Here is a 25,706-nt window from a genome sequence, read left to right as displayed (position 1 = left end):
CCATTTTTAATAACCAGCAAATGCAGAGCAGACAGCTTGGGGATGATATTAATGTTGGGAAGGTCCATGGATACTGGCCTCTTTCCAGACTAATAAAACCAGCTCACAGCTCTCTGGCTTCTCTTGGCTCTTTATTAAAAATATCGGGGTCCCATGCCAGTTTTTTCATTTATTTACATATTTATTAGTATTTTTCATTTATTTATTAGTAATAAACAATTTAATAAATTAAGCATTTTCCCCTATGTGTCTGTTATTTTTTAACTATTCTTTTACCGGTTTAATAATGGGTGTGTCTGATAGATGCAACCCCATTACTTACCTCTGGGGTTGATGTCAGTATCAAAGCACCAGAATAGATGTGCCTTTTCTGGGGTGGCTGCAGTCTGCTATTTTTAGGTTGGGGAGGGTCAAATACCCATGGCCCTTTCTAGCCTGAGAGTACCATCCTCCAGCTGTCTGCTTTATCTTGGCTGGTTATCAAAAATATTGAGGACCCACACAATTTTTTCAAATAATTTATTTAAGTAATTTAAAACAACAGCATGGTGACCCCTCTATTTTTGATAAACAAGATAAAGCACACAGCTGAGGGCTGCAGTCCGCAGCTGTTTTCTTTACCTGCACTTGTTATTAAAAATAGTGGGGACCTCATATCTTTTATTTTTTTATTTTTTTTTTAGTATACTACCCCAATCAATCACAGCCATGTCAATACTTATCATGGCTGTGATGGAACCAGAAGTGCCCACACCAGAAAGGCTTATTGATTGATGTGCTGCAGCCTTTCAACAAGCTTTGTTCGAGCTGCTGAATCACTAATAAAAAGCCTATGTTTAAAAATAAATTGAATCTGCAAATATATGTTAATTAAAATTAAACTGTAGCTTTTATCTTATAGTATGTGGATTTAAACTCCTCAAGAAATCTTTTTGTTTTGGGATTTTCCATGTTTACTGGTCTTGTTATCCCAACATGGTTGGAAGGTCACCCTGGAGTTATAAGTACAGGTAAGGTGTATTCATTTATATGATACAAAGTTTTTCATATTGTTATAATTACTGATGAGAGAACCAAAACTATAAAGATGTCCGATTTACTGTTTGGGTTCTGATGTCTAATAAAGTTTGTTGAAAGGCTACAGCGAGGCCAATCAACAAGCTTTTAGGTTGTCAGCATGGCTGCTATTGGCAGGTGCATCACATGACCTGGTTTGTATAAATGCTTGATCATTAGTGCCGCTGCCATTTGGCATTGATTAGTGTAAGCACAGAATGCAACTGAAACGAGGGACAGTGTTACATAGTGCACTCTGCAAAATAGCAGCAATGTCAACTCTGCAGGTGTCTCAATGGGAGAACTGTGCCAAAAAAGGTATGTGTACTCTGCACCCATATTTGTGAGAGTACTGTGACAAAAGCTGCTGTATGTACTATGAAACCCTGCCTGTGGGAGTATTGTGCCAAAAGCTGCTGTGTGTAGTCTGCAATCCCACCTGTAAGAGTACTGTGCCAAAAGCCTGTGTGTATTCTGCAACCCCTCTGTACTGTGCCAAAAAGCCATGACAAAAAGCCACTGTGTGTACTCTGCAGCTTTGTCTGTAGGAGCAGTGTGCATAAATAATAATTCTATTCTGCAGCCATCTCTTTGCCATTTGTAGGCTGAAGACAAGGAGAGGGTTGACAAGGATGAGATTAACACGGGCAGTCATCCTCTTGGTCGGTACAGGGAAGTCTTGTTGTTGGCAGTCAGGCACACATTTTTTGCTTTTGTGCTCCGCTGTCTGTACCGAGATCCTCTCATTGTACACATTTTGGACAACCCTAATTACTGGTTGGTCACCTTTCTAGACTCATGTTACAAGGAGAACTTTACATCTCTCCTTCCCGTGGCTGAGAGGTCTAATAAAATGTTGCAGTAACAGAAGGCTTTATTTGAAGAATTATTTAAAAAATTCCCATCTGGTGGCAGAGATCACAGTTCCTTGGACAACCAAGGAGTAGATACTAGGGAGACAAATACCAGATGTAGCAGAGTCAGGGGAACATTCTCAAAGGTCTGGCACAGTTTTCTGAGACCCTCCCATCACCCAGGCCCTGATGCATGGGGTACTCTGACAAGGAGGGAAAAGTTTTGGAAGATGCTAAAGGATGACATTGCCGACTGTACCAGCATCCTCTGTGATTCATCTGTGCCTCACAACTATTAGTTATCCAAGCTAGAAATGTGGCATAGACAATCACTATGCCTTGGAGGTCCAGGCCTGCCCTGCCACTAGTGTTTTGTCAGAGCAGGTTTTTAGCGATGCAGGGGCATATAATCGATAGGCGCATCCATCTATCAACTGAAAATGCAGACTGGCTAACTCTTATCAAGATGAACAAGGGTTAGATTGGGCCAGACTTCTGTACACTACTGGATGACAACAGCGAAATATAAATTCAAATGCAGTGGTTTTTTAGATTTATTTAGGTGTATTCCCATGCACCCTTTACCCACCCAAACAAGATTAAATACTTCAGGATTTTGTCTTTTTCGTGTCGTCCTCATCTTCCTCCTCCACCACCATATCAACAGGGTGATCATGCCTCCATCACTATACATTTTCTAAGGGTGTTTATGATGCCCACATTGACAATATTTTTAGAGATCTAAACATTATTTTATATGTAAACCCCCAGGTGTAAATGTTTTTCAGTACATACACTTAGTGTATGGGCATTATCAGTCTAGGAGACCCATTCCTTAATAATAGGAAAAAATGTTTTGTGAGGCCCTCCATTACGTCTCTTCAAGGAGTACTGGAGTGCCTCCTTCTAATTTTGGCATCCCCTGCAATTAGTGCATACCCTTTATCAGTCTAGGACACCCATTCTTTATTAATGGAAAAAAATATTCTTTGAGGATCCACCTTATACCGTAGTTCAGGGAAACATTTTTGAAACTAAAAGAGTATATGATCGATTGCCTTGTTGTGGGCTGTCATCTGGAGTTCTCACACTGCATACAAGATTTCACAGTAGGGACAGGAGAGTTTGTACAGTAAGTTCAGAAGATCCTGGTCTCCTTCGTATTATACTGAGTAGATATGAAACACTACTGTATATTGCCTAGCAGGGTTGATGAAATAGCAGTCCTTGATGCTGCTACATTAAAGTAATTGCTTTTTTCAGGGCTAATTCAAATAGATTGTATTCTGTTATAATAATAACTCTTATCTGCACTTCATCTACTGTGAGGTTTGGCAGTAGAGATAGCATGTTTTTTTCAGTGATGTGTACTCAGAAAGTCATTGAAGCTGCCAGTGTTATTTGTGCTTCTCCAGAGTTTGTTGCTGCCACATACAAGAAAAATTATTTTCAGAACCAGTTCAAACCCTTCTATATTTTACAGTTTGATGGACATGAAGGATCCACACATCGCCACCTCACGTGACGTCAATATTACATCAGTGGAATCACGTGTTAGGGTCTCCCCACTTGTATCAATGTGATGTTCTGCACCCCCTAGGGACCTGTAAGGTCAGCTTGGCAAAGTTTTACACAGACACCACCCTATCCTCACAGGCCCAGGTAGGCACATTGAGTGAGTGAAGGTGGCCCACGCAGTCACTGACGTGGCACCACACTTGCCCAAAACCATGACTGGCTGAGAGGCCCTTTTCACTTGCATCAGTGAAACAGAACCTTATCAGACCAGCAGGACTGCCACCAGTTCCTCGTTTAATATATACCTGGTCCGTTAACAGGGTTACATCGGGCCAGGAACCAGCCCCCAGTAGCATATGAGGTTTGGCCAAGAAACGGATGTGTGGATTCGTGGATCGAGATAATAGAGCAGCCCAAGGTTAAATGATATATTTAATTGCCTTAAGGGCACACTAGACAATACAGTATATATACACAATGGTTATACATATATAATATTCAAATATGTAAATACAATAGTGGTAGGACAAAAGGTACAAGCAGAATATGTGGTCAGTTTCCAGTTAGATGAAAGGCTTGGTTTTCCGGGGAGAGGCTGCCATATGGGAGGCTTGTGATCCACTTTGTGTATGACTTCTCACACGATGTGTCCTCACAACCTCTCAGAGAAAAAGTATTTAACCCTCTGCATCACTCCTCTCCTGCCATTTGGGCTGAACCTAAATACCCTCCTCTGGAAGTTTGGAGATAAATCTCCCAAAACCTATGAAAGATCATAACTCCTTTCTGGACATTCCTAGGGCAGCAGTTCTGTTGCCATCAAATCCAATCAAGTCCCTGCTACTAATAGAAACTAAACACAATTTTACTACCTAGATGCTAGTGGCTGATCTGTGTATCTCCCTTCCCATTCATATTTGAATGACTTGAGACTCAGGTAGGCACTTGCCCTGTTCTGAGGATCTCAGAAATATACACGATGTACGGCTGGGATGTATTGCATTTTCATAACGCCTTTATGAAATCATGACTGGCTGAACAAAGGACTCAAGCCTCTTGGCTTGAATTCACAGGGAGTCTTCCTGTAGAAGGTTGCATACCATCTAGAGAGTGGAGGTCTGAATCCCTTTGTTTGAAGCTGGCCAGATGTCATGTTACAACAGCACATAATGAAAGGGTTTTTATAATCAGATGCTAAACAGGATACAGAGATGATTGACATGGAATTATGTCTCCAATAATCTTCACATGCAGTAAAACCTCTCTTATCTGTAATTCATCTACTGTGAGGTGATGCAATAGGTAGAGCGTATGATATGATGTTAGGCGTCGGGTTCCTGCAACTGCACAGCAGGGATCCAGAGCCTCACATTCAGTGGTCTCCCATTCTCCATCGACTGCAGAGGAGTTGCTTAGCAGCTCCGTCGTTCCTGACGCTCTGCTCAGACCTGCTCTGTGTGTCTGGTTGCTGCTGCCACCTCTGGGCCAGAAATAGCAACGCAGGCTGCTCAGCAGCAAGCCTTTCCAGAGGCTGAGTCCTTCTGTCGCTCTGCTGAGCATGCTCACGAGACGATCTCCCGTTGGAGATTGGGAGTCACATGCACAGGTCCATCTCAGGGATCTGGAACCTTCCGGAAGGTCCCGGCTATAAAAGGTTCCCATGGCCACTCGGCCATGCACGAGTATAGACTCTAATTGCTAACTGTGCGAATGATGATGGATGTATGGACTTGCAATTGACTCATTAAGATTCCCCTCCCTCTGATATTACGAGTGTGTACAGGGAACTAGTGTTAGAGTCTGCACCAGTCAAAGGCAAGCCACAGGTCACAGTGCACATCCTCCACAGTGCTAGCGTCCGACAGTGCGCCTGCTACAAGGCATTGTCGTATAGCGGCAGTGTCTGTCGCCGCGCTGCAGTCAGCAGCTCTTCTTGGCGTCCGCTGTTGCGGCACAGCACGCACGGTAGGTCTAGATGGACATGGACTCTGCCTCTTGGGCCAAGTCCTGTGACCACATACCGTGCGTGCATACCTCTGAGCCCTGTGACGTTAACAGGCTCAGTCTTTGTGTTTAACCCTTCAGCGTCTCTGTTTAGGAACAGAGATCGCCCAGAGCACTCCGGGTGACATTCAATCCGCGTGCGGTATACCGCCATATAGCACGTCTGCCATTACCTAGCAGTAGTGTAAAACCTACTGCACGGTGGGCCCTGGGCGGCGAACGCACTTATTATTATTTATTATTTAGTGTGTTCCGGCGTCCCTAACAATATGCATCTAGTAAGGGATTATTGCCTTGTAAATTCTAAGCCTTGCTGCTGCTTTTTTCAATGAACTCATCGACTGAATCTTGTTTTTTATGGTGTTCTGTACTCAGAAATTCATCAAAGCAGGAAAAATTAACTAATTGAATGTGTCCATTCACAGTTTCTCTCTAGCATCTATATGAAAGAAGTAACGGTGGGACACTTTGCGCTACTGGAGCTGAAATTACCACTTCTGAACTCTTGAGTGCTTTGTTTTCATCAATTTCTGGTTTCTTTAAGCACATTTGGGGGTCATTGCCATGCTGGAAGACCCATGACAAATGATGCAAATCCAGCTTTCAGACCCCGGGTTGTACATTGAGATCCAAAATGCTTTGCAACTATCAATAAAAGAACAGTCCTTTTCCAATTGAGGAAGTTCTTGACTGGAATATAAAAGTTCCTCAAATACAGTTGTGTGAAAAAGTATTTGCCCCCTTCCTGATTTCCTACACTTTTGCATGTTTGTCACACTTAAATGTTTCAGATCACCAAACAAATTTAAATATTAGATGGTTCACTACTGTTCCATGTTTTCAGCATTCAGATGCTGGAGTTGGCCTGAGCTGTTTTAGGGAGATCCATATCCTGCACTAGTAGAAGTCTGAGACCAGCAACAGTAGAAGTCAGTGACCAGCACTCAAAGAATTCCATAAGCAGCGCCAGTGGAAGTCCGTAAGCGGCACCAATAGAGTATCCGCATGCCGAGCCAGTAGAAGATCTGTAAGTAGATCTGTGACCAGATCCAAAACAGGCTTGGCAGACGATCCGGCTGTAGCAAAGGCTGCTACTTCCAGCACAGATGGTACAGAGTATGGGCTGGGGCTGTGTTTCCGGAAATAAGAAGGCCTGTTCGACAAGCACACTATATACAGTGCCTTGCGAAAGTATTCGGCCCCCTGGAACTTTTCAACCTTTTCCCACATACCATTCTTCAAACATAAAGATACCAAATGTAAATTTTTGGTGAAGAACCAACAACAAGTGGAACACAATTGTGAAGTTGCACAAATTTTATTGGTTATTTTAAATTTTTGTGGAAATTCAAAAACTGAAAAGTGGGGCGTGCAAAATAATTCGTCCCCTTTTACTTTCAGTGCAGCAAACTCACTCCAGAAGTTCATTGTGGATCTCTGAATGATCCAATGTTGTCCTAAATGACTAATGATGATAAATATAATCCACCTGTGTGTAATCAAGTCTCTGTATAAATGCACCTGCTCTATGATGGTCTCAGGGTTCTGTTTGATGCACAAGGAGCATCATAAAGACCAAGGAACACAACAGGTAGATCCGTGATAATGTTGTGGAGAAGGTTAAAGCCAGATTTGGATACAAAATGATTTCCAAAACTATATATGTCCCAAGGAGCACTGTGCAAGTGATCATATTGAAATGGAAGGAGTATCATACCACTGCAAATTTACCAAGACGTGGCCATCCCTCTAAACTTTCAACTCAGACAAGGAGAAGACTGATCAGAGATGCAGCCAAGAGGCCCGTGATGACTCTGGATGAACTGCAGATATCTACAGCTGAGGTAGGACAGTCTGTCCATAGGAAAACAATCAGTCGTACACTGCACAAATCTGGCCTTTATGGAAGAGCGGCAAGAAGAAAGCCATCTCTCAAAGATATCACTAAAAAGTGTAATTTAAAGTTTGCAACAAGCCACCTGGGAGACACACCAAACATGTGGACGAAGGTGCTCTGGTCAGATGAAACCAAAATCGAACTTTTCGGCAACAATGCCAAACGATATGTTTGATGTAAAGGCAACAAAGCTCATCACCCTGAATACACCATCCCAACTGTCAAACATGGCGGTGGCAGCATCATGGTTTTGGCCTGTTTTTCCTCAGCAAGGACAAGGAAGATGGTTAAAATTGATGGGAAGATGGATGGAGCCAAATACAGGACCATTCTTGAAGAAAACCTGTTGGAGTCTGCAAAAGACCTGAGACTTGGACTGAGATTTGTTTTCCAACAAGACAATGATCCCAAACATAAAGCAAAATCTACAATGGAATGGTTCACAAATAAACGTATCCAGGTGTTAGATTGACCAAGTCAAAGTCCAGACCTGAATCCAATCGAGAATCTGTGGAAAGAGCTGAAAACTGCTGTTCACAAACGATCTCCATCAAACCTCGCTGAGCTCGAGCTGTTTGCCAAGGAAGAATGGGCAAGAATTTCAGTCTCTCGATGTACAAAACTGATAGAGACATAACCCAAGCGACTTGCAGCTGTAATCACAGCAAAAGGTGGCGCAACAAAGTATTAAGTTAAAGGGGCCGAATAATATTGCACGTCCCACTTTTCAGTTTTTGAATTTATACAAAAATTTAAAATAACAAATAAATTTTGTTCAACTTCACAATTGTGTCCCACTTGTTTATTCTTCACCAAAAATTTACATTTGGTATCTTTTATGTTTGAAGCATGATATGTGGGAAAAGGTTGAAAAGTTCCAGGGGGCCGAATACTTTCGTAAGGCACTGTACCTAGTGAGTCGCATATCTAAGGCTTGTGGCCTAGCAGGAAATACCAGTAACCCCCGCTTGGGCCAGTGTAACGATCAGAGATGTTAAGGTTGACTACGACATCGACAGGCCTAGTAGTGGGAGTGAAACTTGTGAAGTTGAGACATAAAGGCATTGACAGTCATTTATATATACACCTCAATCTACACTCACTGTCTGAATCCCTTCTCCCTCTTAGAGCCATAAGTGCCCTACACAATGTGGATGCCACTGCGGCTCTATATAACACCACAATAGCTGAAGCTCTGGAACAGTTGCCCCTCTCACATATACCAAAGTTCCCAAATTCAACAGACAGCCCTGGCACACCAGCCTTACCAAACAACTGAGATGGGCTACCAGGGGTGCTGAGCGGAGATGGAAAAGATCCCTCTCCAATGAGCACCTCATCACACTCAAATAGTTTGTCACTACTTTCAAGGCCACACTCGCCGCAGCAAATCAAATATACTTCTCTCATATCCTCCCTGTCTCACAACCCTAAACTCTCTCCTCTGTCCCCCAGCACCTCCTCCCTCTCCACTCATCTCAGCCGAAGACTTTGCCTCATTTTTCAAGCAGAAGATTGATAACATCAGAGACAGTTTTGGTCAACAATCCCCAGAGCCCTTCCTCCTAAATGCTCAGCCTTCCTTCTCTAAAACCAACTTCTCCACCATTACAGAAGATCAACTCTCCACTCTACTCTCAAGATCACCTCACCACCCGTGCACTTGACCCGATCCCATACCACTTCATCCCAAATCTCACCACAGTCTTCATCCCAACCCTAACCAATCTCTTCATCCTATCACTAACAACTGGTGTTTTCCCTTCAAGCTTTAAACATGCCTCAATCACACCAATCCTCAAAATCACTCTCTTGACCCATCCTCTGCATCTAGCTATCACCCCATATTACTTCTCCCTTATGCCTCAAAACTACTGGAACAACATGTCCATCTTGAACTGTCCTTCCACCTCTCTTCTTGTTCCCTCTTCGACAATCTGGCTTCTAATCACATCACTCCACTGAAACTGCCCTAACTAAAGTCACCAATGACCTATTAGCCACCAAATTCAAGCAACACTACTCTTTCCTCCTTCTACTGTACCTGTCCTCTGCCTTTGAAACAGTGGACCATTCCTTATTACTACAGACCCTCTCATTTCTTGGCATCAGTGATTTTGCCCTATCTTGGAATTTGTCATACCTAACAGACCGGACATTCAGTGTCTCCCACTCACACATCACCTCCCTGCCTCGGCCCCTATCTGTCGGAGTCCCACAAGGTTCAGTCGTAGGGCATATGCTCTTCATTTACACCTTCGGCCTTGGACAGCTCATAGAATCTCACGGTTTTCAGTATAACCTCTATGCTGATGACACACAGATCTAAATCTCTGGACCACATATCACCTCCCTGCTATCCAGAATCCCACAATGTCTGTCTGCTACTTCAACCTTCTCTGCTAGATTTTTAAAACTTAATATGGACAAAACAGAATTCATCATCTTTCCCCATCTCACTCGACTCCTCCAGTGGACCTATCCATTAAAGTAAATGGCTGCTCACTCTCCCCAGTCCCACAAGCTCGCTGCCTCAGGGTAATCCTTGACACTGATCTCTCCTTCAAACCACATATCCAAGCCCTTTCCACTTCCTGCTGACTTCAACTAAAACATATTTCACTAATCCGTACATTCCTCAACCACGAATCTGAAAAAACCCTAGTCCATTCCCTCATCATCTCCCGCATTGACTACTGCAATTCTCCTGTTCTGTGGCCACCCCTCTAACACTCTAATCCCTGCACTGGCTCCCCATTACCCAAAGACTCCAGTTCAAAACCCTAACCATGACATACAAAGCCTTCCACATCATGTGTCCTCCATACATCTGTGACCTCGTCTGACGATACTTGCCTGCATGCAACCTCCAATCCTCACAAGATCTCCTTCTCTACTCCCCTCTTATCTCCTCTTCCCACAATCCCAAACAAGATTTCTCCGGCGCATCACCCCTACTCTGGAACTCTCTACCACAACATATCAGACTCTCACCTACCATGGAAGCCTTCAAAAAGAACCTGAAGACCTACCTGTTCCAACAAGCCTACAATCTGCAGTAACCATCAATCGACCAAACTGCTGCATGACCAGCTCTACCCTCGCCTACTGTATCCTCACCCATCCTTGTAGATTGTGAGCTCTCGCGGGCAGGGTCCTCTCTCCTCCTCTACCAGTTATGACTTGTATCGTTTAAGATTACTGTACTTGTTTTTATGTATACCCCTCTTCACATGTGTAGAGCCATGGAATAAATGGCGCTATAATAATAAATAATAATAATATAATAGAGCATTGCACAGATATTGTATTAGTCATATTTCTATGCCATAATATGCTGTATTGACCCTGTCACTTTTACCCGCCTTAAAGTGCTTACTTGTATGTATATACTTATAGGTAGTGACTGATAAATAAGAAAAAAGAGCGGACGGCACTGCTGTTACCGTGACTGGACTAATGGTGTGCGGCAGGCAGAAAACCAACAGCTTGGACTCCCGGGTGCTTGGCCTTGTAGTACTCAAATCTTGGAATCCATGGAAAGTGGTCGCACTCAACGGAAGGTGAAGAATCTGTTTATTGACATATCTGGTTACATGTCACAGTCGGGGGAGTGGTAGCACCTTCCGTTGAGTGCGACCACTTTCTCTCCATGGATTCCAATACTTATAGGTAGATTTCCCTTTTGTGTTAGTAAAATAGTATTGGTTAAGTACCACTGTCTCCTTATTGTCTATGCTGTTACATTCAAGTAACCTTCTCACTTAGCCATGCACATCTTATCCCAACTCTTCCTTCATTTTCAAGGTGCTGCTTTAAACTGGCATGAAAATCCCAAAAGTCACAAAGTTTTTGCACAACTCCATGTTGCTCAAAAATTTGGCAATGTTTCAAACTGTTCTACGACAACTTTCTGTCACGATTTGGCTGGCGAGTAAACTGGGACCAGGGCACCTTTCCTAACCCTGACACTAGGGGGCACCCTATCTCGCCCTATTCCCTGGGATACCTCAGATGGCGAGGATGCCGGGGCCTCCGCCCTAGCCCTGTCCCCTTCCCACCTCCGGGGAAGAGAGGCGCTACTGTGTACTGAAGTACACCAACCCGACAGACAGGGGAACGAGACAAGGGTAAAGAATATTGCACTCACAAATAATACTCTCACAAGCAACAGAGGTATACACCAGGGTGTGAAGGACGGGGAAGAAAACAGCAGGAATGGATGAGGAATCTCCAAGTGTACAAACCAATCAACCGTCGCACAATAAACTCCTCCAGCACTCCAAACACCAGCTCCTCTCTCCAGATCCTTGTAGCAAATGCTATCTCAGACAATGATCTGGCCTGCAGACCTAGTTTTTATAGGAGAGAGGAGTGGTTAACCATGCACAGCTGAAAGCAGGGATTTCCATATGGCAATTAACCTCTGTCCTGCTGAAAGAAAACAAACACCCTTAATACGCCAGAGAAGTGCTTCTTCTCAGCAGCAAAGCAGGAGCCATCAGATGCTGCGGTCTTCTTGCTCTGTTCTGTCGCGGTAAACCCGTGACACTTTCTGGCAAAAACAGCTTGATGTATCACCTCCTATGTTTTCAGTTATATCTCTAACCATTTTAATCTGAGATAAAGGACTTAAAAAGCTTTTCCATGTGTTGCATAAGTAAGTAGGAGCATTTTTGATGTTTGTTTTCACTAGAATTTCACATTTTGCATGCAGAGACAATGAAAAATGTCAATGAGCAATCTTGCCTGGCCACAATGTTACTGTTCAAAAAGAAACAGATGGAGTAACATTCTCTGTTGGCAGGGAGAAGGGATAACTGCACAATTTCAAGAATTGGATTGGAGCAATATTGTTGCTTGGACAGCATCCCAAAGACTAAATGAAGTCTAACTGGGTCGGTATTGCCTAGTCTTGCAAGTACTCCTTGAATAATCACCTACATGGCATAAATATTCCTTTCACTAATATTTATGGAATACTGTTTATGAATAGCGAAACTCTTTGCTTTGGCTCTACTTCAATTCCTGACCAATCCATTTAGCAGCTATGAAACCACTTTCCTTTGTATTCTACTTTTTTGTTCTGTAAATATATTGAATCAAACAAAGTAAGCTTGCCAACCAGTGTTATTGAATTGTCGGGGGAACACCTTGTGAAAATAGACATTTAGCAGAACAGCTTCCTTCTTATTTTACTAATGTGAATTAGACTAGTTTACTAAGCCATCAAGTTTTAATTTTATTATTTTGTTGATATAGAAGGAACATATGAAAGAGGGATGCCATTATTGTTTATATAGGCACCACCATGATTAGCATTGTTGCCTTCGAGCACTGAGGTTCATTTTATGAATTCAACTAAGGACAATACCCATATGAAGCATGTATGGCCTCTCAGTATTTATGTGGGAGCCTCTCATACTCTAAAAGAAATTGGTAGGTTAGTCGGTAGGGATGAGCGAATGTGTTCAGCGATACTCAGATATAACTTGAGTATCTGGGTGCTCAGATGTACTCAGCACTCGGCAAGCATTAGCCAGTGCTCAATTTCAAACTCATTGTGGTTATTCTCTGTTTGTTTTTATTTATTTTTCTAGAAAATTGACAAGAAAATTTTGCATTTTTTTAATTTTTATTTTTTTCTTAATTTCAAGGGGTTTTTTGAAATTTTGTTTTCAAAAGTTTTTTTTTAAAAAAAAAATATTTTTCAAAAGTTTTTCAAGAGTTTTTTTTGTATTTTCCACTATTATCTCCTTGATTTCACAGACTCTTGTGAAACTACCACCAAATAAAGAGATCCAATCAAATCCACCCACAGCTCAATTGTTTAAAACATCAGTAGCAGGATCTTGACAAAGAATGAATGGGTTAACACCATAGGTTCAAGCTCCCCCCAGCTTGCAAAATTTATTCATTTATTTAACTACTTTTTTTATTGTGTTTCTCTGTATTTAGATTTTTAAATGTATGAGCAATGGTTTTAAGCGATATACTCCATTATGTTTTAATGATTATTTTGTGTGTGTTTTATGATATATGTGTTTAAATATGTGTTTAAGCCTTTTACCTCACCCACTGGGTGTGGCGTTTTTATGAAAGGAGGCGTCTCCATGTGCCTTCCATTGCTATAAATAACAGTCCCTGTATGTGTATGTGTAAAGACTGTCCTGAGGAAGTGGTGTGATCACCACGAAACGTGTAGAAATAAAGTCTATTCTCCATGACATCTACTTGGACTTTTTTGGTACATTATCCTGACAGGCGAGCAGCGCAGTCTGATGCCCCATTCTCTTCACCTTCCTTTCATTTCTGTGTTATATAACACTCCAAAAAAGCATTGAACCATTTTTCTGTATTCAATTACTCATCTGCACTCACTGGCCACTTTATTAGGTACACCATGCTAGTAACGGGTTGGACCCCCTTTTGCCTTCAGAACTGCCTCAATTCTTCGTGGCAGAGATTCAACAAGGTGCTGGAAGCATTCCTCAGAGATTTTGGACCATATTGACATGATGGCATCACACAGTTGGCGCAGATTTGTCGGCTGCACATCCCTGATGCGAATCTCCCGTTCCACCACATCCCAAAGATGCTCTATTGGATTGAGATCTGGTGACTGAGGAGGCCATTTGAGTACAGTGAACTCATTGTCATGTTCAAGAAACCAATCTGAGATGATTCGAGCTTTATGACATGGCGCATTATCCTGCTGAAAGTAGCCATCAGATGCCTGTTCTTAGCTGAGAGGAGTGGTACCCAGTGTGGTCTTCTGCTGCTGTAGCCCATCTGCCTCAAAGTTCGACGCACTGTGCGTTCAGAGATGCTCTTCTGCCTACCTTGGTTGTAACGGGTGGCAATTTGAGTCACTGTTGCCTTTCTATCAGCTCGAACCAGTATGCCCATTCTCCTCTGACCTCTGGCATCAACAAGGCATTTCCGGCCACAGAACTGCCGCTCACTGGATTTTTTTTCTTTTTCGGACCATTCTCTGTAAACCCTAGAGATGGTTGTGCGTGAAAATCCCAGTAGATCAGCAGTTTCTGAAATACTCAGACCAGCCCTTCTGGCACCAACAATCTTGCCACGTTCAAAGGCAGTCAAATCACCTTTCTTCCCCATACTGATGCTCGGTTTGAACTGCAGGAGATTGTCTTGACCATGTCTACAGGCCTAAATGCACTGAGTTGCCGCCATGTGATTGGCTGATTAGAAATTAAGTCTTAACACACAGTTGGACAGGTGTACCTAATAAAGTGGCCAGTGAGTGTATATAGTATTTTCTGGTCTGTGGTACATTTTGGTGTTATATAACAGTCCAAACAAGCATTGACAATTTTTTCTCTATATACTTACTCATCCATTTACTATTACATGGTTTGTGGTACATTTCAATGTTATATAACACTCCCAAAGAGCGTTGAAACATTTTTCTGTATTCAATTACTCATCCATATACTATTATGTGGTCTGTAGTACATTTTGGTGTTAGATAATAGTGATGAACGAATACATGCCACACTATTCGTTACTCGCACAAATAGTACGCTATTAAGGATATTTGTTACTTGGCAAGTAATTTGGTATTCACCTTGGTATATCCGAGTGACCCACCCAGCATGTTTGCCACTTTATTTTCAGCCAATGAACTAGCTGGGCTGGCTTGCCAATCACAGTAATGCTGGCACTATCTTTGGTGTGGAATTGCTGTGATTGGCTGGCCTTACAGCATCATAGGGGATATTTAATCCCTGCTGGCGCCATCTTTCACGCATTGTAGATTGTGTTAGGCGTTGGATTCCTGCAGCTGCACAGCAGGAATCCAGAGCCATACATCCTGCGGTCTCCCATTCCTCTCTGACCATTCAGGGACCTGCACAGCAGTCTCTGCAATCCAGGCGCCCTGCTGAGACCAGCTCTCTGGGTCTGGATGTTGCCGCCACCTCTGGACCAGCAATGGTAGCGCAGCCTGCTTTGCAGGAAACCACTCCAGAGGCAAAGTCCTCTCACCGTGCTACTGGGCATGCCCACGAGATGATCTCCCAGTGGAGATCGGGGGTCACATGCTCAGGTCCTTGTCCTGATCTGATTGGCCCATCTCAGAGGTCTGGAAGGTCCCGGAAGCGCATGGCTATAAAAGGCCCGCATGGCCGAGCGTCCATGCGCTAGCATAGGCTATACTTGCTAGATGTGTGAATGGTGACGGATGTATGATTCTGGTGACAGACTTATTTGAAACCCCTTCCCTCTGATATTACGCATGTGGATAGGGAACTAGAGTTATTGTCAGCGCCAGTCAGTGGCAAGCCATACGCCACAGTGCATACCGCACCGCTACACTAGCATCCGATAGTGTGATGCCTCACGGCACTGTCGTACAGCCGCAGTAGTTACCACCGCAGTTACCACAGTTAGCAGCACTTCCTGGCATCCACGGTAGCGACGCTGAACGCACGGTAGGTCAGGACGGGCACCAACCTTGGCCTTGGGCCGTGTCCTGTGACTGTATACCGTGTGTGCACGCCGGCTGAGACCTGTGAAGCTAACAGGCTCAGCGTTTATGCTTTATTTGTACTAAAGCACCTCTGTGAGTTTAACAGAGTCCGCTCTGTGCACCTCGGGTGACGTTTAACCCGAGCGCAGTATACCGCCATAAAGCTCATCTGCCATTACTCAGCAGCGGTTGTTACACCTACTGCACGGTGGACCCCGGGCGGCGAACGCACTTCCTATTATTTATATTTAGCGTGTTCCGCCGTCCCTAACAGATAGCTCTCACGAGCAGGGTCATCTTAATTTGCTTTAATTATTGTAATATTAATGTTGTTACTTATGACTGTTGTGTTTGAAACTGTTAAACTGTGAAGCGCTGCGGAATATGTTGGCGCTATATAAACAAAGATGATTATTATTGCCGCCGGAAACAGCTTAGGGAGAGCATAGTGTGAGCATAGGAAGAGTGAAAGGAGCATATAGGGAGAGTTTGTGATTCCAAAAAGCTTTTTTAAGAGCTCTTGAGGGTGAAGATTAGTTCTTTGTTAGCTAGAGATAGCACAGGGAGTGATTTAATAGGAGGGAGAGTGAAAAGCAGGCACCTGGGTGTTATCACATCATCATTGCAAGTACATACTGCAGATCTCTGCTATTTTGCATTGTGTTGTATTGTTTAGGATTAGGAATAGACTGTGGGATTAGGGAGAGATAGGCAGGGTTTCATTCACTACCATCAAATATAAAGCAGCTCTTTTTAGAGCCAAATAATATTAGTTAAGGCTACTTTCACACTTGCGTCGGTACGGGCCCGTCGCAATGCGTCGGGCTGACGTACCGACGCACGTTGTGAAAGATTTGCACAACGGGGGCAGCAGATGCAGTTTTTCAACGCATCTGCTGCCCCATTGTAATGTCCAGGGAGGAGGGGGCGGAGTTTCGGCCGTGCATGCGCGGTCGAAAATGGCGGACACGACGCACAAAAAAACGTTACATGTATCGTTTTTTGTGCGTCGTGGCCGCCAAAACACGACGCATCCGTCACACGATGGATGCGATGTGTGGCCATACGTCGCAATGCATCGCTAATGCAAGTCTATGGAGAAAAAACGCATCCTGCGGGCAACTTTGCAGGATGCGTTTTTTCTCCAAGACGGCGCATTGCGACGTACGTCACATGACGCTAGTGTGAAAGTAGCCTAAGGACAAAAGAAAATTTTCAGCTCACCCATTCAGAGGATCCTCTATGGCAACTTGTGCATTTCAGAGCAGTCTGCTGGAAAACTAGATGGTAGGCATGGGCATCACAACGTGATTAATCCTTGTAAAACTCTCTTCTGTGCAATCATCAGTAGGGAAACCAGTTATATTGTAGTCTTTGGAGTTGTCCCCTCAGTAGATATGGTCTCCTGGCTGCTTGTTCGGTATTGGACTGTAACCCAGTTTAGCTTAGTTGGGATTGCCTCATTCCTGAGAGATGTAAGGAAACGCTCCTTGCAATTTCATCCAACTTTGCTTATTACTTGCCTTGTTCTGAGGAAAACCTATGGATTCACACCCAGTGCACAGAGCTACCCAGGCCCAGGCAGGAACACGCAATCACCTGACCTGCCTCCCTTGAGCTGATCCAGGTGATGATAGAAAAAGACTTGATTATTTTAGATCAGCAAAACAAAAAATTCGAAAAAAAACTTGACAAAAACAGAGGTAACTAGCTTTAAAAGAACTACATGAAAACTCTAAAATCGTCATACCAAGTGCAGACAAGGGCGGTGGAATAGTGATATTGGATACTGGACTATATTTTAAGATCAATAATGAGATGTTGAATGATAGCAAAATTTATATCAAATTAACTAGTGACCCAACTTCCTTTTACAAAAAAATTGACAAACTAATTGGTGAAGATCTGGTAGAAGAAGTAATTGACCAAAAAATTGCTGATTTTTTAAGAGTAGAGCATCCTGAAGTGCCATACCATGCCCTGCCGAAGATTCATTAAAATATCTCCCCCCCCTTTAGACCAATCATTTCTGGAATAGGGGGCTTGGGTGAATAATTAGGGGCTTGGGTTGATTTCCATTTACAACCGTTGGTAAAGGAGCTCCCAGGGTATGTTTGTGACACTAAGGCCTTAATATCTGATATTCAAAAATTTGATTGGGATTCAAAAAAATTTTCATGGCTAACGTTCGATATTATTGCGCTTTATCAATCTATACCACACAATGTAGCGCTAGAATGCCTAAAAATCTTTTTGTCCAAATATATAGTTCTTATTTAGTGATGAGCGAATGTGCTCATCACTACTTGTTACTCGCCCGAATATCACTGTACTTGGTGTACTCAGCGAGCACCAAGCATTTCCGGGATTACTCAGCGGGAACTCGGGTCTCGACCCAGCATTTTTGATGGACTTTAGAGACCCAATTACAGTGCAGGGATTGTCTGCCAGGCCATGAAACACCGCAGCCATCTTTCTTGTGGTTGTGCAGAGATTGGCTGGCCGCACAGCATCATCAGGGGTATAAGGGACCGGACGCCGCCCTGCTCGGCGCATTTAGCTCTAGATTCAGAGAGTGTAGGGAGAGCAGCTGCCTTGATAGGGTCAGAATTGGGCATTTCTTAGTTAGTGTGTGGTCTACCATCCTATATACTCACATCCTGCTAAATCAACAGTCCAACAGTAAACCAACCACTTAATAGCTGTCTACAAATATCTCAAGGGCTGTCACATTGTAGAAGATCATCTTTATTCTCATTTGCACAAGGAAAGACTAGAAGCAATGGGATGAAACTGAATGGGAGGAGACACAGATTAGAGACAGAGTGATCAATGAGTGGAACAGGCTGCCATGAGAGGTGGTGAGCTCTCCTTCAAAAGAAGTCTTCAAACAGAGGTTGGACAGTCATCTGTCTGGTATGATTTAGTGAATCCTGCTTTGAGCAGGGTGTTGGATCAGATGGCCCAGGAGGTCCCTTCCAACTGTACGATTCTATGATTCTATGAAATCTATCCTAAACTCTGCTGCCAGAGTAATCCAACTGTCCCTCCGTTATTCCCCAGCCTCTCCTTTCTGCCAGGCCCTTCACTGCCTTCCTATTGCCCTTAGGCTACTGTTCAAAAACCTAACTATGACATACAAAGCCTTGCACAACCTGTCTCCTCCATAGATCTGTGACATGGTCTCCCAATGTCCGACTGGGTCATGACTTCTTCTACGCTAACCCAATGTGCCGTCAGCGAGGGGTACCATCCCTGCCCACAAGGACTTGTCCATGTGTCCATGGTTAGGTGCAATTTCCCTGTAACAGCATTGTTGAAGGCCTGGGTAATGTTGTGGGACACATGCTTGCTTGCGTAATGTCGTGACGGCAGACGGGAGAAAGAGTTGCGGGTGTGGACTAAGTACCTAGTTATGGTCACCATCATCAGGTTGCAGAAAGCTTCCATCTCCCATGAGCCCCCTCTCTTCCGTCTCCCATTTTAGATGCAACATTTCAAGCGCAAGAAGTTGAGATATGTGTGAATTTAGTACTGTGCTGTTGGCTGCGTATTTCCGCTAGCGTTCCAAGGACTGGGGTATGGACAACTGAACGCTGCGTTGGGACAAGGACGTGGACATGCTTGTTAATGGTGCTAGTTGAGTTTCTGTGCAACTACAGATGCAGGGCAGGAGGCATCTTTGCATGCACCATAGACAGGGATTGGCTTGCACGCACAACAGCGGAAGAAACATTCACGTGCAGACACTGTTCATAGAGCCTGGTGTTCAAACAACAATGTCGGGTGCTTTGCTGCCATGTGCCTGATCATGCTGGTGGTGGTAAGGCTGGTAGTTTTGCTACCCCTGCTGATGAGGGCCTGGCTGGTGGTGCAAATGGCCTTTTTGGGGTTATCGGCAGAGTCTTTAAAAAACAACAAGACTGATAGGGGGACATTCATTGTTTTCCTCTCCCACACCACCTCCTCACCTCAACACCTGTCTTTCGGTGTTCCCCAAGGCTCAGTTCTAAGACCCCTACTCTTCTCCATCTACACCTTCAGCCTGGGACAGCTGATGTAATGGCAGTTTGCAACCTCATCACTACACCGATGACACGCACATCTAACTATCTGTACCTGACATCACCTCCTTACTGACCAAAATCACACGTCTTCCCACCTAATCATCCTGTAGGTGGCGCCTTATTATCACTTTTGCTTTCTTGCAAGGCCTTCTTGGTGCCTGAATGGTGGCTCTCTGTACTCAGGTCCACTGCCTTGTACTCTGGCGTGCTTCCCAGCACACGCTCTGCTTCTGTCATGTACCCAGACATGCTTCACAGTACACGCTCTGCACCTTGCTGTACCCAGGCGTGCTTCCCAGTGCGCGTCGTGCACCATCCTGTACCCTGCGTACCCCCACATACAGGCTGTATGCACTTCCCTACCCAGCGTGCCCCGACTACATACCTTACATATTCCTGTACCCTGTGTGCCCCCGTCTGCATCCTGCTAAACACCGTCACTTGTGCCTCCTTTCAGCCGGCCACCTGGTTCCAGCAGTCATGGAACTTTATTCCCCTGGGCCTGCCCCTGATGTTCCCTGAATAGGGGGTGGTCCTCACCAGGTCATCTTGCCCAGGGTGGGTTGGTATCATGGCCCAGAGGGTCCACTCCAGGAGTCGTCACATGAACAAGGGTGTGTGGTTTTGCTGGGCGTAAAATACTTGCTATGGGAAAGGTTGAGGTGTACCCCACAGGGGAACATGTTTGCCAGCCAACACACTTAGTCTATGGGCATGACAAATCTAGGAGACCCACTCCTTCTTAATGTGACATTTTTTGGTAAGAGACCCTCCTCCATGTTTCTTCCAAGGGGGGGATTGGGGTTATTGGAGTGCATATGAATTGGTAACAGGGCAGGCCTTGCAGTCAATCCATAAGAAAACAGAATGGGAGTACAAAATTAATAATGTGAAGTGGATTTTCCTGGGCCCATTCAGTACGTGGGTTCGAAGGCTTATTGGGGTGCATATGACTTGGTAGCAGGGCAGGCCTTGCAGTCAATGCATAAGAAAACAGAATGGGAGTAGAAAATGAAAAATGTGAAGTGGATTTTCCTGGGCCCATCCAGTACGTGGGTTCAAAGGCTTATTGGGGTGCATATGACTTGGTAGCAGGGCAGGCATTGCTGTCAATGCATAAGAAAAGAGTATGGGAGTACAAAATGAATGATGTGAAGTTGATTTCCCTGGGCCCATCTAGTATGTGGGTTCAAAGGCTTATTGGGGTGCATATAACTTGGTAGCAGGGCAGCCCTTGCAGTCAATGCATAAGAAAATAGAATGGGAGTACAAAATGAATAATGTGAAGTGTATTTTCCTGGGCACATCCAGTATGTGGGTTCAAAGGCTTATTGGTGTGCACATGCAGGGCAGCCCGAGTACAAAATGAAAAATGTGAAGTGTATTTTCCTGGGCCCGTCCAGTATGTGGGTTCAAAGGCTTATTGGGGTGCATATGACTTGGTAGCAGGGCAGGCCTTGCAGTCAATGCATAAGAAAACAGAATAGGAGCACAAAATGAATAATGTGGATTTTCCTGGGCCCATCCAGTACTTGGGTTCAAAGGCTTATTGGGGTGCATTTGACTTGGTAGCAGGGCAGGCCTTTCATTCAATGCAACATTTTTTATGGAAGCCCTCCTGGACATCTCGTGAAAGGGGTATTGGGGTGCATTGTAATTCTTGGCAGCCAATCCACTCACTGCATAGGCTATAACAGTTTAGTAGACCCACTGTTTAATAATGGCCCTTTAGGCAGATTAATGCTGCCTGATGCCCCTGTAAAAATAGGCTCGGTGACTTTAAGAGTCCCTCCTTCATAAATGAAACAAGATGTGTCTGCTTATGTGTCACACACCACATGGCCAGCTAGTGTTGTTAAATGTTACAATGACGTTTCCCAGTGAATGCATTTGTTTTGGTTGAAAGCAATTTTAAAGTTGAAAAACGCTTAAAAAACGTTGCTTCTGAACATAGCCTAAGTGGGGGTGGAACATTTTGGTCTGGGGTTAATTATTTTGCCTAATATACAAGTCATTAACCTGGAAAGGATGTACCTTAACACTAGAACTGCCACATGTGTCATAATACCTATAACTAGCATTAGGGGTCATTTTGACCCCCATTCAAAAGTACTGACTCTTGAGTAAAAATAACTTTTTTGTTGCCAACAAATTAAAAAACATTTATTTTAACTTAGTAGGAACAGTGTTAAGATCAAGTACAGCACGCATTTTACTTTTACATGGTCATAGCATGCGGTGTCCAAAAGTTAACACAAACAGTACTTTCTTCCACTTTCCCAGTGCATTTTCCACAAACTGGTTTGTTACAGCTTGCGCAAGTTTTAGTTGTTTTGTTTTCGTTGCATCTTCCAACTCCACATTTTCGATGCTTGCGTATTTCTTGTCCTTTTTGTTTGTGGTTCAGACATTGCGGATGATGGGCCACTTCTTCTGACTCATTTTCAGATAAATTCTGAAGACATTTCAAAATTTCATCACTTGTCAGACTTACTCATGCATCAAATATACATCGCAAAAAGGGACTTGTAAGATCGCAGAAGTAATAAAACGACACTGTACAAACATGCAGAGTTGTAGCTTCAACTGTAATGTTTGCTACTGAAGTGCAGACAGAAAAAGCTACAAGAGACATGGATCAAACATGTTCAGACAAGTTTAGACAAAACAAAATGCTGAATCATCCCTGATATGCAAAGATACAATTACACTCTTCAACTAGGGAGAAGCACTGTGATTTTCTGTACTCTGTAATATTAGGTGACTTGCCTACTACTACTTTTATGCATGGGGTGAAATTGACCCCTTCAGTACTTATAGGTATGAATTGTAAAATCCGGGCCCCTGAAAAAGTTACAATTCATTTTTGTGTCCTAAAATATACACTACCATGAATAAATAAAAGTCACAAACAGTCAGAACTTATTTATTAAAATTTAGAAATTATAGAAAAAAGAAATAGCAAAAGGGTCAAAATGACCCTTCTGGTAGTTCTAGTGTTAACATATTTCCCAGCAAAATTCGTTTTGGTATGTTTTTTGGTGCACCAGTAAAAATGTCATGAAACTCTGAAAAAATTGTTTAAAGCTGTGAACTAGGAGTCAGGAATGCTTCCAGGGGCGATCCCCATGATGTCCCGTGTCATTTGTGCAGTGTTTCCTTCATTTTCAGATGTTTTTAGACCCTAAAAGGACCCTTGGGTGGGATCGCGGTAAAAATGTTCGGGTCTCCCATAAACTTAAATTTGGGCTCGTTGTTTTTTCTGAGTACCCGAGTATTCCAATTTGCTCAATCTTTTCAGAAGCTGTCAGTTTATACTTCGTGATTCCAAATTTAGACCTCAAATATGTGTGGTTTTCTTTTACTCATGATCCTTTTTCAATTTCCATCCAAACAATTAGGCTCACTTATAGGGTATTTATAAAGCATGACCAAAGAGGAGTAGAGGGCAATAATGACTTCATGTGATCTAGACTGTATGCTTCTGTTAATACATCCTAGAATTGCATTTGCCTTTTTTGCTGATACATCACACTGTTGACTCATATTCAGTCTGTGATATATTAGTTTATCCAAGTCCTTTTCACATGTGCTGTTGCTTAGCCCTATTCCTCCCATTCTGTGTATTTTTTTCATTTTTATTGCCCAGATGTAGTACTTTGCATTTTTATTAGTTACAAACCCATGCTGACTCTGTTTAATCACTTCATTCTTATCCAGGTACTTACATACATGTTGTTTAATAATTTGTTCAAAGTTCTTTCCTGGTATAGATGTCAGACTCACCAGCCTATAGTTGCCTGGGTCCACCTTCTTCCCCTTTTTGAAGATAGGAACAACATTTGCTCTTCTCCAGTTTTCTGGGACATACCTGTTCTGCAAGAATTTTCAAAGATTATGGAGAATGGTTCAAAAATTTCTTCTGCTATCTCCTTCAGTACTCTGGGGTGTAATTCGTCTAGACCTGAAGACATGAATTCATTTAGGTTAGCTAAGTGTTTCCTCACTATCTTTCTGTTTAAAGATATCCTGGATTCTTCTATTCCTTTAATAGGACAGTGAAGAACAGTGGATGTTACATTTCCTTTCTGAAAGAAAACAGATGCAAAATAGAAATTTAAAAGTTTGGCCTTCTCAACATCCTGTCTTACCATTTCATCATTTTCATCCTGTAAAAATCCTATAGCATCTTTGACTTTTCTTTTACTTTTGACATATCCACAAAATCATTTATTATTGCTTTTGATGTCTCTTGCAAGCCTCAATTCATTGTCAGCTTTAGTAATCTGATTTGTGCCCTGCAGGTTCTGCAGACAGCATTATATTCTTCTTTAGATATGCCTCCCTATTTCCATTTTATAAACATTTCTTTCTTCCTTTTTAGCATGTGCTTAAGTTCTGTGTTCATCCATTCTGGTTTCCTTAAATTCTTCCTATTCTTCCCTCTTTTCGGAATTGTTAACAATTGTGCTTTGAGAATTTCATTTTTCAAGATTTCCCATCCTTCCTGGACATTTTTGTCCTTAAGGATATCCAACCATTGGATCCCTCCAATTCTCTTTCTGAGTCCCTTAAAATCTGCTTTTCTGAAATCTAACCTTGACGTCTGAGTCTTCACAGGTCTTCCTCCTCTAGTTATCCAAAATTCTAAAATAGCATGGTCGCTACCTCCTAGGGTCCCAGCCACTTTTACCTCGTCAACCCTTTCCTCCCTGTTTATAAGGATTAGATCCAAGGTAGCAGTTCCACTTATTTCTCCCCTACCTTTTGGAAGATAAAGTTGTCAGCAAGAGAGGATAAGAATTTCCTTGACCTGTTAGTTTTGCCTGAGAGAGATTCCCAACAAATGTCTGGATAGTTGAAATCTCCCATGACAACTATGTCATATTTTTTGGAGAACTTGGCCATTTGATGCATAAAGAGTTCATCCATATCTTCACCTTGCACAGGCGGTCTGTAGTAAATGCCTACAATAGTGTCCTTTCCATTGTTCTGTCCTTGTATTCTTACCCAAACAGTTTCCACAGAACTCCCAGTCTCTGAAGCTTCAATCTCTGTGCAGACATACGTGTTTCTAACATACAATGCGACACCTCCTCCTCGTTTATCAAGTCTGTTTCTTGCAAATAAGTTATATCCTTCTAGCCTTGTATTCCAATCATGTGTATTGTCCCACCAAGTTTCAGTGATTCCAATGAGATCATATTTCTTTTCCAGCGTTAGTAGTTCCAATTCTCCTTGTTTGTTGCCCATGCTTTGTGCATTAGTATAGAAACATTTTAGTTTGTGATTGGTTTCTCTTTCTCCAATATTTTTATTATTTAGATTTTTTTGTCTTTGTTCTTTCCTCCCTCTTCTAATAGCAGAGTTCTCAATAGCATTTGTCAGGTGTATGACTTTTTCTGGTCTTTTGCTTCCCTTCCCACATTGTTCTAGATTAAAGCTCTCCTGATGAGTGTAGCAAGGCGACTTCCAAATACATGTTTTCCAGTCTTCGTAAGGTGCACCCCATCTCTGGTAAGTAGTCCATCGTATAGGTAATTCACTCTGTGAACCAGAAATCCAAAACCTTGCTGATGGCACCATCGGCGTAGCCAGTTGTTCACCTGCAGAATCTTATTCCACCTCCTTGTTCCATGGCCATCCACTGGGAGGATGGAAGAGAAGACCACCTGCGCTCCCAATTCTTTCACTTTCTTACCTAAGTTTTCAAAGCCACTGCAGATGGTTTCCAGGTAGTTTCTTGCTGTGTCATTTGTCCCCACATGTATTAGCAGGAATGGATTGTCATCTATTGGTCTGAAGAGTCCCTG

At 43.1% G+C, this 25,706-nt stretch overlaps 1 protein-coding gene across 1 annotated transcript in view; it reads left to right on the top strand.

Moving 5' to 3' along the window:
* LOC141060686 (solute carrier family 23 member 1-like) overlaps positions 1-25,706 on the top strand; it is a 643,790-nt gene that overhangs the window by 546,799 nt on the left and 71,285 nt on the right. The window contains exon 11 of the mRNA XM_073557017.1: positions 902-1,010. Within this exon, the coding sequence (XP_073413118.1) occupies positions 902-1,010 (109 nt within the window). The remainder of the gene's footprint in view (positions 1-901; positions 1,011-25,706) is intronic.

Source organism: Dendrobates tinctorius, unplaced genomic scaffold (assembly GCF_039654945.1).
Source record: "Dendrobates tinctorius isolate UK_male_01 unplaced genomic scaffold, ASM3965494v1 ptg000241l, whole genome shotgun sequence".
Taxonomy (NCBI): domain Eukaryota; kingdom Metazoa; phylum Chordata; class Amphibia; order Anura; family Dendrobatidae; genus Dendrobates; species Dendrobates tinctorius.
The sequence above is the reverse complement of the archived record's forward strand: the minus strand, read 5'-3'. Positions and strand labels throughout refer to the sequence as shown.